This window comes from Erpetoichthys calabaricus, chromosome 4 (assembly GCF_900747795.2).
Source record: "Erpetoichthys calabaricus chromosome 4, fErpCal1.3, whole genome shotgun sequence".
In the NCBI taxonomy this organism is placed as follows: Eukaryota; Metazoa; Chordata; class Cladistia; order Polypteriformes; family Polypteridae; genus Erpetoichthys; species Erpetoichthys calabaricus.
Window position 1 is genome coordinate 43,608,444 of NC_041397.2, and position 14,448 is coordinate 43,622,891.

The following is a 14,448-nucleotide window of genomic DNA, read 5'->3' on the forward strand; positions in this document are numbered from 1 at the left end:
GAGAGCAGTTCAATAGACAGCATCGCTGAGGCAGCGTGTGCTAGATGCTGTATACCAATAATTCTCTTTCTGATCAGCTGCTGTAGATCTGTGATTCCCCACTCAGATACAGTGATATAAATACTCTGAGTGGTACAGTGAGAGTAATATGGAAAAAGATGATCCGATTTGGCAACCCCTAACAGGAGCAGCTGAAAGAAGAAGACGGTGCAGTGAGAGTAACAACGCTAAAGCAGCTATTGTATTTAGAGTAGTTTGACCATTCTGTGGACCATTATATTGTTACAGGTTAATTACAATCAGATGCATTAAACTAATAAACAATATGCGGTGTGAGAGGCGGCCGGCAGTGTATCCCGGCCAACACATCCAGGCCGCTAGATGGAGTCCTCCCTGCAGCATGGAAGTGCCTCGGATTCCTGCAGGGCATCATGGAAGATGGAGTTCGGCTTCACAACCCTGCTGGGTGCCATGGGTGCCGGCATGTGATGCTGCAGGGAGACTAGGGGATTGTTGTTCCCCGTATAGCTCAGAAATACTCCCAAGTCACGGGGACGGAAGAACAGAAGTACTTCCGGGCTGAAGAAAAATATAAGTTTTTATCTGACCTGGAAGTGCTATGGAATCACATGGACAGAAGGACAAGAGCACTTCCGGGTCAAGGACTATTTAAAGGACTATGGGAAACTCAGGAGCTGAGTCGGAGTTGGGAGGTAGAGTGACAGAGCTGCTGGGAGTGGAGGATTATTTTAATTATTGATTATTGTAATATTATTGGACAATTGTGGTGAGTGTGGTGCTTTGTGCACTATATTTGAAGAAAATACTAAAGAATTCTTCTTGGTGCTTTTACAAGTGTTTTCCTGGACGTCTGTCTGGTGGGTTTCATGGGGCAACAGTGACCCCTAGTGTCACACCAGTTAATTTCAGTATATTTATAAAGCCGCATCAGGGATGTGGATCTAAAAAAGAAAGGGTAACCACACAGGAACAGTAGCACTGCTTTGACACTGGGTGCTGCCAGTCTGCAAAACTATGCGCAGAACTTGCGAATGCCAGGGTATGAGCTACTGTGGAAAGGTGTGTGGCTTTACACCAAGTTTAGGTTTTATACATCGCGATTTGAACGTGGAAACGTTCTTACGCAACATTTTTGTGCGTACGCACAGTTTATCCATGAGGCCCCAGCTCTTCCGCCACACCCAGATGTGCTGCCAGAAATAGGTCATCAAGCACCTGGAGCACTTCCAGGTGCATTATAAAAGGAGCCAGCAGCCACTACTCCGAGAGCCAAAGTTGGGAGGAGGGAGACAAAGCTTGCCAGAGAGGAGTAGAGGAGAACAACAACTGTAATGGCACAATATAGACAGTATATGATAGGCTAATGCTCACTTCTAGAAGCACTAAAGAGTGCTGTGTAGAATAATGGTGAGACACAACTTCTCTCATGGGTACAAGTTCTTCTGGTGCATCTACAGTCTTATTTTCTTTCTCTCTGTCTCCTGTTCTTTAATCTGTTGTAGCAGTGGAGCCTCTCAGGTGTTAAAAGACTGACCTGGCTAGTTAGCAAGCTGTCCAGCATGCTGTTCATCATTGTTACTTTATAAACATTCCATCTTAATACACTCTGCATTGCACTCTGTAGAACTTTTAGCTGCAAGCAATAGCCTATAATTTAATGCCTTTTGAAGCATTATAGCTGTTGTTTCAGCTATACTATGGTATTAAAGTATATGAAAAATTCATACCGTACAGGAAATTATAACTAGTATACAGAATGAAATGGCATACTACCCAGTACTTTAAAGTACTATTCATTTTTGTGTGCAACCCTTTCAACTCCCCACAAAGATTTATTTGTTGTGTCTACAGTACTATAATCTGCCTCCATAATAACATTTGAGGCTTCACACAGGACATGGGCATCAATATCTAGAGAGACTGTATCCTGAAATCACTCCTTGTCTACATGGGATAATGAATAATTACGAACATAAACAATTGCAAAATACTGATATCAAGACTGTTATTATATATAAAAATATCATAATGTTGCTACCCTATATAATATGTCATACGGTGGCAACAGTGCAGGTTACCCATGATTACAGAATATATTGACATTATCGTAATCAGTGACGTGTATAGACAGAGGCACTACTTTCTGGCAAGGTGGTGATTAACAAATGTTGGTCAATTTGACTGTTTCCTCATGGCAGATCATTGTATTTCAAGTCTGTGTAGTGCCTCGATCTATTTATCTCATTGATTGTCACAACACTGGATGCTACTGACTTTAAAACAAATTCAAATGATCTGCATTATTTTACTAACCAGAATGTTTTGTGATGGGGGTTTCTCACAGGTTTCACAAGAGATGGAAGCATCTGGTGATCTTCAGCATGCAGCCATTGCCATCATTGTCCTGAGAGAGGATGAAGGTCTTTCTTATCCACCCAGACATAGGGGTCATCATCGAAACTGTTAAGGTCCTAAGTAGTTTGCCTTCAGTTACAACGGCTTTCATCATATTGTTAGGACTCATCTACACTCTCAACCTCCAGTACCCCAAGGAGTTTAGATTCACTTTTGAGGTTGCTCAAAAATCCCAATGGGACTCAACATGAAACAAATGACTGCAAGAGTCACAAAACTACATTCTACACTACAGAGTGCATCACAGACAGTTTGACAGTTTTCTGTATGTAAATATGAAATTGTTACAGTTGTGAGTGTATTTGCATGTTCTGCTCTAGGTTCTTTTTTTACCCAATGCTGTCAGATGTTTCAAAAGCAATTCAAAATGCTTTCGCATTGTTTTGCATTTTATAAGGTGTTGATAGATAGTTGATTGTATATTATTGTACTCATGTTGATTACCTTTGTGAAGGTGATTTTGGGACCACTACTATTTGTAATCATTTGTTAACAGGATATCCTGAGTGAGAATAGATTGATACATTTTAAAGGTTATTTGAATTATATTCCAATTCCAAGATCAAGAAGGAAGTTTACACTGTCAAGATTTGCACTGCCAAGTGCTTTTTTGTTCCGATATGCATAAAGTACTTTTCTTTATTTACTATTATATGTTTGAAATTTGCACATCTTGCAGGTTTGTATCTGTGAGATTTGTACAAAGAGATTTTTGTGGTATAGAATTGCAATGTGTTATATGTTCATAATATTTCTAAAATTAAAAACAGGCTCATGACCAATAAACCATTTTAAATTGTAACAACTTAAAAAATAGATTTACCTCATTATAAAACAAGTGAATTGTACCCACATAGTCTAAATGATTTGCCTTAACTTAAAAAGTGACTTTAATTAGATAAAAAATTCTATTGACTCAGATTGAAAATATTAAGTGTGAATCATTACCTTAATTATTTTAAGTTGAAGGAAGGTTATACTTTTTTAGTGAGTCAGAAGATCTTTGCGGAGTCAATGGAAGCTCTGATCGGGGCACTTGAGAGACTGAGTGAGGAGTCTGAGTGTCTGGGTTTGTGAATGTCCTGGATAAAAACCATGATCCAGGCCTTTAATGACCTCTTAGGCAAAGCCATCAGCAGTGCGTCTGTCTGCAGTGAGAGTGTCGACCTTGTCAAGAAGTTTACTTACCTTTGCAGTGACATTCATGTTTCTGGTGACTCTTCCTATGAAGTCAGTAGACGGATTGGGAGAGCATGGGGGGTCATGAAGTCACTGGAAAGGAGTGTGTGGCGCTCCCGATATCTGTGCAAAAGGATGAAGGTCCAAGCCTTTAGAGTCCTGGTGCTTCCTGTCTTGCTATATGATTGCGAGACATTGACACTATCCAGTGAACTGAGACGAAGACTGGACTCCTTAGATACTGTGTTTCTCCGGAAAATCCTTGGGTACCTTTGGTTTGACTTTGTGTCGAATGAGCGGTTGCTCATGGAGTCCCGAATGAGGCACATTACCTGCATTGTGAGGGAATGTCAATTACTGCACTATACGGCCATGTGGCACGTTTCCCCAAGGGTGATCCAACTCGTAAGATCCTCATTGTTGGGGAGCTGAGTGGCTGGACCAGGTCAAGAGGTCACCCACGTACCTGGCTGTGGCAGATAGAGGGTCATTTCCGGAGGGTGGGACTGGACCGCATGTCTGCCTGGGGGGTTGCCAAATGGGATCCCAAGTTGTTTTGTTGTGTAGTGGGTACGGCAATGCACTGTACCAGTGCATGCTCCCCAACTTGACTTGACAGGTTCAAAGATTAGTTTCTGTGTTCTGTTTATTTATTTATTTTTGTATATATGTATGTTATTTTGTAGATACTCTTTTGTTTATCACTCCCTTATGTGTGTTTCTATTATAATAAACACTTTCATTATCATTAATTCTTATGTCCCTTTGATTCATTTGGAGTACAGTGGTTTTAAAAACGTGTTACAACTTTTATTTTCACACAGTACAGGGTGATTCAAAAACAACTGAATGCTTTCAAAAGTTACTAAACATCATACGAACATGTAGTCTGAAAACATTTCTGAAGGTACTCTCACAGTTTTCTTACTCTTTCAAGCTAAATATGAATCTTTGTGTCATGCGGCACATGTCAATATTGTATTCATCCAAGGCCTTTTGTGGCATATCATCTTGGGTAGTTAACAAGGTAGTTACAGTGTATCTATTTCCTTAAGGTTACATGGGAGAAAGGTAACTCTAGAGTGACACTACAACTTGGTAAATACTAAATTTTCACATCATCAACAGCAACATTAATTTCTTTAGTACATTTTCATACAAAAGATGAAGTTCAACATATTTTATGTGATTCCAAAGAAATAGAAGCAAAGAAAAAACAGCTTTAAAATTAGATGATAATAAATAAATAATATACAACAAAAAGAAAAAAAAACAATAAATAACTTACATAAATAAGATCGATATATAATTAATTGTCTTGTTAAGGCGAGTCCAATGATAAGGTCAGGTGGCCAAGGTGGATAGAAAAGAAGTTTTAAAAAAAATCTGTAGTGATTACAGGCCATTGTTCCCTCTAAGCTGAGCGCTTATATAAGAGATCGCTCAGACACTTTAGGAGCGTCGCTAATGGATTTGAGATGTCCTTCATAAAAAGGCCAGACTTTTCGGCAAAATTAAACTATCAAATTTAAACAAAAATTAAACTAAACCAATTACCGACCCGATTTAAGCGACTTTCAAACAGAACTATGCTATATAAAACAATATATGCGGTTGTTCTTGAAAATTTCCGCTCGTTTCTGTGTATAAGTGAAAAGCTGAAGAGAGTTCGAGTGGTGCATTGAATAAACGGTATTCAGGGTTCAAACGGAATAATGATTTGTTAAAATATTTACCATATAGCGCCAGGACAGTACCTGCTTCCTGTCAGAATATTTTAACTACACGGAGACGGGTGATGTTACTTGCAAAAAAATACGTGTAGAAGCAGAATCTTTAAACAAACGAACTGGAAAGTGGACAGTCTCAGTTAGAACCAGAAAACACAGATCAATTCAGTCACAAAATTTAAAAAGTTAATCAAAATATTTGTTAAAAAAAAGATTAACAATCAAGGGCGTGAAGACAGAAAAGAACGAGTGCAGTGAAAACAAGCGACATCTCATGAGCCGAAAGCTTTATGCTGGCTGGAAAAATAAACACTTCTGTGTTTGCGGTCCAGGATATCCCTGATCGTGTTGACAAATACATGAAAATACCGAGATGACAAAAATTACGCCTTTAAGTTCCAGTGCATAAATTCATTTTAAATAAAATTATAAAATCAGCCTATCAGACTTCGACAGTCCATGAATCAACTAAAATAACAGTTTCAAAAATAATAATAATTCTTTGCATTTATATAGCGCTTTTCTCACTACTCAAAGCCTCAGCAATTGCAGGTTAAGGGTCTTGCTCAAGGGCCCAACAGAGCAGAGCCTTTTTTGGCTTTTACGGGAAACCGGCATCCTTACGATTGCCAGTGCAGATCCCTAGCCTCAGAGCCACGACTCCGCCTGTTAATGTTAATTTAAAAATGTTAATTTTATGTATCAAATTTGTGAATGAAAGCAAATCCATTCATAAAACTGTGTTCGCTTGCATAATAACATTAACAGCATATGACAGTTTATATATTCTTGGGGCAATTCAACAATTTTATATGGAAAACAAGGTAGTTAAACCAGATGGTAATACTGTATTTACCAAAATGGGCGCATCAGTAGTGCAGGACAAACAAAAAGGTGTTGCTTTGCGGCAATCCATTCTATACACATCAGAGCAACAATGTGTGGTACATTGTGAGGACCTGCGTATAGATAATGCTTGGTAAAGACATTCCCCTGATAAGTAATTTATTAAGAACGCAAAAACGTGTTGCAGCTTTTTTACAGGAAACAAATTCGGGTAAAATAAACTTTTATAAAAAAAAATGTATCATTTCAGTTTATTTTTCAATATTTACCATATGCAATACAGTAAATATTCGCATGTGATAGTTTTTGTGCTATATACAGAAATACAGATTTAGAACTTGCTTCTCACACGACGCACACGCCAGGCCAACATAAATTCTAGGCCAAAAGACCGCCCAGACCCCACTGGGCATTCTACCTAACATAGATGTTCTTAACTAGTTCTTAATTATTTATTTATTATTTTCTTTTTTCTTTTACACTTTTTAGAAGATTTGATACAGTGAGTCTCGTGGCAAGTTGGGGTATCTTTCGATGAAAATACATAGTTCATATTTTTGAGTCACCTTGTACTTAAACAATTTCGTCTCAGATTCTCTATTGTCATTCTACTTGATAATTCATGGGCATCCATTTTCGTAGTTTTGTTTTTTTTTTTCTTACTTTGCTGCTTGCCTTTAGAGAAAGTAGTCATGATGACAAGGTTTTTTGGGGGCATGGATTACTGACTATATACGTAGATAATGAGTATGATATTTTGAAAATATAATAATAATAATAAATGCTTCATATACAAAGAACCTGGAAGACTGTGTTTCTTTAATTTATAATAAAACATTATTTCTTTAAAAGTAGTATTTTAACTAACATGTTGCTAAAAAAAAACTGAGGCTTTTCATTGGTTTTATTTTAATAAAACATTTACGTAAGCAGCCTTTTATCCTCACAGTCTAACTTTTGTACATGTCTTGTACATAAATCAAATATGCCAGTTGTAAAATTTGACAAATGGTGCGTCCTAAGAGCTTAATTTGGCAACTGTCACAAAAAAGCCAATAGTTTGTTATTATTAGTTAAAACAAACAAACAAACAAAACGTATAAGAAACATACAGCAATCAATACCTTTGAGTAAAATGGCACGCACATGACTTGTTCCAGTAACTTTTAAAAGTATAACACATACGATATTAGTTCAAGTTTCTCTTATTGGATGGAAGAACTTCTCTTTATTTTACACAACTAAACTCTACAATATTTAACGGCAGCAAAATGAACTTAAAAAACAAATGTACTGTACATTATTGAAAATAAGAAAGATACAATATGTGTTTATTGGGATTAAACAGTAAATCTCATTAGCTGACGTTCCTTGGAAGTTTATTCGTGGCAGCCGCTAAATTAATTCCACAGAGAATGCAGCATTAATAAGGGAGAAACTATAAGCTTCTTGGCATACTTCAGGTCTCCAGTTGCTCGTATGGTAGTAGTAAAGCATGCAAGCAGAATCGACGAATCCCTTCATTTCGTAAGCAGTGCCTTCATCTTTAATTAAACCCTGCCGTGTTAAAGTAAGAGAAGATTTAATGGCTTTCTATTGGCATATGCAATCCGACAAAGGGAAACGTTGAGCGGTAAATATCATGTAAGGATCACCAGCAGGGATTATTATAGACATTAGGGTGAGTGAGTTAGCATGGCGGTTGACTGTCTCCGTCCACAAGGCGCTACCCATAATTTGATTACGCGAGGATGTTTAGTTATTTAATGATTGTGTTGAAATCTTAGTTCTTATGAAAAAAAGTAATTAGTATTCCCTCGTTTATTTTAATACACTATTACATTTGGTCTATTAATATTTAAATTTTCCTGTTTTTCCCCCTTATTTCTAGGAAGGAAAGCAATGCCTCCCACCAACTTGTCAGTTGCGACTCCAGACTTTTTTTTGATGGGATTTCCTGGATTAGAGGCATATTATGTATGGTTGTCTGTTCCATTCCTTGTTATGTACTCTGTAGCAGTTGTGGGCAATATTATAATATTATGCGTAGTTAAACTTGAAGAAAGTCTCCACACCCCGATGTTTTCCTTTCTTTGTGTTCTGGCTCTGATCGACTTAGGTCTATGCACTTCTACAATTCCTAAAATGTTGCAGATGTTCTGGCTCCGAGCTAACGTGATTTCTTTTCAAGCTTGTTTTGTTCAGATGTTTGTAATTCACTTCCTATCATCGTTAGAATCCTCGACATTAGCAGTTATGGCATACGACCGGTATGTTGCCATATACAACCCTTTGCGTTACACTACGATATTGACAAATGCATATATTATTAAAATTGTTGCAGTACTTTTCGTGAGGGGCTTTATATTAACAGGCCTAATTCCTGTTTTAGCTTCCCGGCTGCCTTTCTGTTCATCCACGATCATCTCTCATTGCTTCTGTGACCATATGGCTGTAGTCAAACTGGCATGTACAGACTTTACTATTAACAGTTATTACGGACTTGCTGTTGCATTCTTTATAATTGGTACGGATCTATTTTTTATTATTTTTACCTATGTAATGATCATGAGAGCTGTACTAAAACTGGCATCAAAAACAGCTCGTCTGAAGGCGTTCAATACTTGTGGTTCACATTTATTTGTTATACTTTATTTCTATACAACCATGTTATTTTCTTTTATCACATACAGATTTGGTCAAAGTGTTCCTGCTCATGTTCATGTTACGTTTACGGTGTTGTATCTTTTGGTGCCGCCGATGTTAAATCCAGTGATCTACGGTGTGAGAACTAAAGAAATACGGGAAGGTTTCCTGAAGCACCTTTTTGGGAAAAAGATTAAGCCTAAAACTGAGCATTTAAATATTAAAGATAATCGTGAACCTTATGTAAATGAAACCTAAGGGTTTACATTTCGAGTTTGCTTATTTACAAAAGTATTGCTAATTTCTTCAGAACAAATTTTAAAGTTCATAGAATTCCTGATGTGCATGTGGTAACTTACTGTTTGTGAAAAACCGCATTCGCTGTCCGACCTACAAAAGTGACACAAATGATTCTCATTTAAAATTCATACTTTAAGACTTCAAAGGTGAGCACGTCATTTATAGATAATCATCATTATTTGTGCTGTATATGATAACATTTCTGGTATGGGTACAGCAAAAGAAACCATATAATTTACACATTACCACAAAAGGGAAGAATAGTCAAAAAAAGTTTAAATAAACTCAAACAAAACCTAGTAGTATGTAAGGGAATACAGCTGAATACAAATAAGGCACACTAAGTAGCCTAATAAAGGCAAAAATTCATAACATCAGTTTTGCTTTTCAGCACATAAACAATGTATGTTTTAATGTTATATTCCACTGTATCATTTTAGTAATAAACATTACACATAATTCAAAGGATTGTTTGTATATGACTGCAGTGCTCACTTATTTTATCATCACACTGTTTGACAGTTATGATTGTGTTCATCAGTCCCAGATTAAAACAATAATACATATCAGGTAAAGAAGACAGGCGGGTTTAGAGATAATAACAATTTCCACAAATAAAATCAAAAGATTTGATTTCAGTGTTCATGCAAGGTTCAGTTTTTATTGAATGCACTGAATGTTCACATGTAAACCAATGCAATACGCACAAGTTATATGATTTATGGTCTTTTTGGCCCCTCATATTAAACACACACACACTAACTACCAACCAAAACACATACTTTTTCTCTGCCTTCAGGTTTCCAATTATACTGTTTCTCCCTCTGAGTTTGATTTCTGGTTTAGAGTTATGCATTGGTGTTTAGGGTTTCATCTTAATGGTTTTGACTTGTTTCTGGTTTGTTTCTGGTCTTTTTCACCTTCGGGAAGAATAGCTTTGAAAAATATATTTTTTAATTTCCTTCGTTTTTAATTTTTTTTCCAAAAGTGGTTAAAGTTAAGGTCTTTCATTAAATAGTATTCTGCAAGCAATAATTCAAGTTGTAATAAATATTTTTCATTGAGCTGATCATCAATCTGTTATAACTACTCCAAATTTCAGTAGACACTTACTGGCCTATTGGTATTACACAGATACGAATTGATAAAACTCCATTTCTTGTTCTTACTGAAATGTTTAGCCAATTTATTTCACTTGTCATGTTTAATTAATATTTGTTTTTATCCTTACTGCTTAACTAAAATTCACAACATAAAAATTAAATGATTGCAGTAAATAAATAACACTCCGATACATTTTTAAGCCATTGTGCAGTCATGGGTTGCAGAGATGTTTAATTTTAATGACTAATTAAAGGACATTAGCGAATCAAGAATTGTCCAGTTATTCATCCATCCATTTTAAAATACATTTCTTTATCAAAACATTAAGCAGTGCTACTGAAAAATGTATATGTGCTTTCTTGTGTATAAATTTCTTTGAGTCCAATTCCAATAGATTAGCCAACAACTTTATTGAACACGAAAACTGGACTACCTGGAGAAAAGCCCACACATACACCGAGGAAATGTGCAGATTTCACATGGACAATCAGCAAGTACATTGTTTTGTACCAAGGATATTGGATTCAGAAATAAATACTACTACCCACTGCACCGTTATGGTTTCTGTTGAAAAATGGAACTTCTAATGTACTTTTTGTTTAATTGTAAATTAACATAAGACAACAATAAACAAGTTCACTTAACATCATATCAGTCTCACAGACAATTGTTTTCTAACTTTCTTCTCTCTTTCCTTTTGTCATCAGAGTAATACAGTTCCATCTACAATTCACACACATGCATATACTTGTAATATAAATAACCTGTGTAACAGCTTAGTGTTTGCAATTAATTAGCAGAAATATTTCTTCCTGCAAATGATTAGTTATATAAAGATTCAAAACCTTCCTGCCCAATGAAACAAGTGTTCATCATTTGTTCAGCATTACTTTCTAATTTTCAATTAATTGGACTGGTCTTCTCAAAATAATCCCAGATGAAGTGCAGACAGTACATGACTGTTCAAGTCCATCTCTTCCTGAAAAAAGTTCCCCAGCTCTTCCAAATTTCCAGATTTTGGGATTCTGTCTTCTCAAATTAGCACTGTATCTCTGATCTTTAGCACAGCGGCACAGGTAGTGTCACACTGATGAGTGGATTTTAAGTTAATCAAATCTTCTTTCCTCCATTGGTTCCAAAATGTAGTCATAAGCCTGTTCCTGTATGTCAGTCTTTGAGCTACTTCCTTAATGTTCATGTTCACACGTTGAATGTCTGATGAAGATGTCTTTGATGGCAAGCAAGTACTTGTTTTGCCAACCAAGAAGGGCACAGGTGTTAATGACTGGGGTTCTACATGCTTATTATGCAGATATGTGAGAGGCCTAGAATTCAGCACAGCTTCTACCTTTGCCAGAATGCAGCTTGTTCCACAATGAACTTCCAGGTGATGCCCTTCTCTGGAAAGAATTCAGGTTCTTTCATTGATTTATATGATCAATGTGTTTTATATTTTTGTCATAAGCTGCCTACGGAGTAGGTAACCTGCTAGTAGTTTGTGACCAACCAGGACCGGAAGTTGACCCCAGCAGAGTCAAAACAAAAGAATTACGGCAGGAAGAAAAAGTAAAACAGCTGTTTATTATATCAGTCCTATTTGACAAGTAAAGTTCTGGGGCAGGAATATATATAGTGTCCATACTCACAAACAAAAATTTTACAAAGGAAAACAAATAAATAAATAACCCATAAACTTCAGCAAGGACATACATTGTCAAAAAAAATTATAGAAAAAAATAAAAATAATCAAAATATGGCTTTATCTTCAAAGACAACTTTCCCTCTATAGGAAAAAAACTTCCTGACCATGAACTAAAAAATAAGGCTCTGAAGCAGTCTTAAATAATTGAGCTCCTCCAACCTCCAAACAATCAGGAGCCTGAATTAACTAATAGGAGACTGTTATTCTCCCCACAAGCAGCCCATGCACACCTCTGTATTCCCAGGTCAGTTAAACGACCCCCCTAGTGGACAATGTCCCACTCTTCATAAAGCTGCTGTCATTTCTTTCTCGGAGCCCAATGCTGTAGGACGTAACTAACTGAATTCTGTTTCAGGGGAAATTTACCCAAAGTCTTCACAACCAAACTTAACCTAACCCTGCTCAACAGAAACAATAACAACAAACCAATAGCGCTTTCTTTCATCTGTGATCTCAGAAATAACAAACTCAAAAAAAATGTTACACCAACAAAACACAATGCCTTTAAAAAACACGGAGAAAGACAGAAAATATGGAACTACAACAATACCTTTCCTTCACACGCTAACGACTGACGGCAAGTCCTCATATTTTAAAACCCTTCATTCTCAGATTTTCCCTAACCACCTCACTGTGCCTCAGAGTTGTGCTAGTTTCAGCAGCAAGTTGCTATGGGGACGCATTTCCACGTCACAATTTTATTAACAGATTTTAATAATTTATTTATTTTTTGCATTGATCAAATGCCAATTAATAAAATGAATAAAATATTGTCAGATTTTTTATAAACCAAGCATAACTGTGAACATAAACAATTGCAAAATACTGATATCAAGACCGTTATCATATCATAAAATCTCATAATGTTGTTACCATATATAATATGTCATACGGTGGCAACAATGCAGGTTACCTGGGATTACAGAACATATTGGCATTATTGTAATCAGTGACGTGTATAGACAGAGACACTACTATCTGGTAAGGTGGTGATTAACAAATGTTGGTCAATTTGACTGTTTCCTCATGGCAGATCATTGTATTTCAAGTCTGTGTAGTGCCTCTATCTATTTATCTCTTTGATTGTCACAACACTGGATCCTACTGACTTTAAAGCAATTTCAAATGATCTGCATTATTTTACTAACTGGAATGTTTTGTGATGGGAATTTCTGACAGGTTTCATAAGAGATGGAAGCATCTGGTGATCTTCAGCATGCAGCCATGGCCATCGCTGTCCTTAGAGAGGATGAAGGTCTTTCTTATCCACCCAGAGACATAGGGGTTTTTATCGAAGGTGTTAAGGTCCTAAATGGTTTGCTTTCAGTTACAACGGCTTTCATCATATTGTTAGGACTCATCAACACTCTTAACCTCCAGTACCCCAAGAGTTTAGATTCACTTTTGAGGTTGCTCAAAAATCCTGATGGGACTCGACACAAAAAAAATTACTGCAACAGTCACAAAACTACATTCTGCACTACAGAGTGCATCACAGACAGTTTGACAGTTTTCTGCATGTAAATATAAAATTGTTACAGTTGTGAGTGTATTTGCATGTTCTGCTCTTGGTTCTTTTTTACTCAAAGCTGTCAGATGTTTCAAAAACAAATCAAAATGCTTTCTCATTGTTTTGCATCATTTTATAAGGTGTTGATAGATGGTTGATTCTATATTATTATACTCATGTTGATTACCTTTGTGAAGGTGATTTTGTGACCTCTACCATTTGTAATCATTTGTTAACAGGATATCATGAGTGAGAAAAGATTGAAACATTTTAAAGGTTATTTGAATTATATTCCAATTCCAAGCTCAAGAAGGAAGTTTACACTGTAAAGATTTGCACTGCCAACTGCTTTTTTGTTCCGATATGCACAAAGTACTTTTTTTATTTACTACTACCAAAATACCCGCGCTTCACAGCGGAGAAGTAGTGTGTTAAAGAGGTTATGAAAAAAAAAAGGAAACATTTTAAAAATAACGTAACATGATTGTCAATGTAATTGTGTTGTCATTGTTATAAGTGTTGCTGTATTTTATATATATATATATATATATATATATATATATATATATATATATAATATACACACACACACATAAACATGTATATACATACACATATATATATACATATCTACATATATATATACAGTGGTGTGAAAAACTATTTGCCCCCTTCCTGATTTCTTATTCTTTTGCATGTTTGTCACACAAAATGTTTCTGATCATCAAACACATTTAACCATTAGTCAAATATAACACAAGTAAACACAAAATGCAGTTTTTAAATGATGGTTTTTATTATTTAGGGAGAAAAAAAATCCAAACCTACATGGCCCTGTGTGAAAAAGTAATTGCCCCCTTGTTAAAAAATAACCTAACTGTGGTGTATCACACCTGAGTTCAATTTCCGTAGCCACCCCCAGGCCTGATTACTGCCACACCTGTTTCAATCAAGAAATCACTTAAATAGGAGCTGCCTGACACAGAGAAGTAGAC

At 36.2% G+C, this 14,448-nt stretch overlaps 1 protein-coding gene across 1 annotated transcript; it reads left to right on the forward strand.

Moving 5' to 3' along the window:
* Nucleotides 1–7,666: 7,666 nt before the first annotated feature.
* On the forward strand, nucleotides 7,667–9,144 carry LOC127527508 (olfactory receptor 52E4-like). Its single transcript, XM_051926550.1, has 2 exons — nucleotides 7,667–7,872; nucleotides 8,083–9,144. The coding sequence occupies exon 2, from the start codon at nucleotides 8,094–8,096 to the stop codon at nucleotides 9,093–9,095; it is 1,002 nt and encodes a 333-aa protein (XP_051782510.1). The 5' UTR covers nucleotides 7,667–7,872; nucleotides 8,083–8,093; the 3' UTR covers nucleotides 9,096–9,144.
* Nucleotides 9,145–14,448: the final 5,304 nt, after the last annotated feature.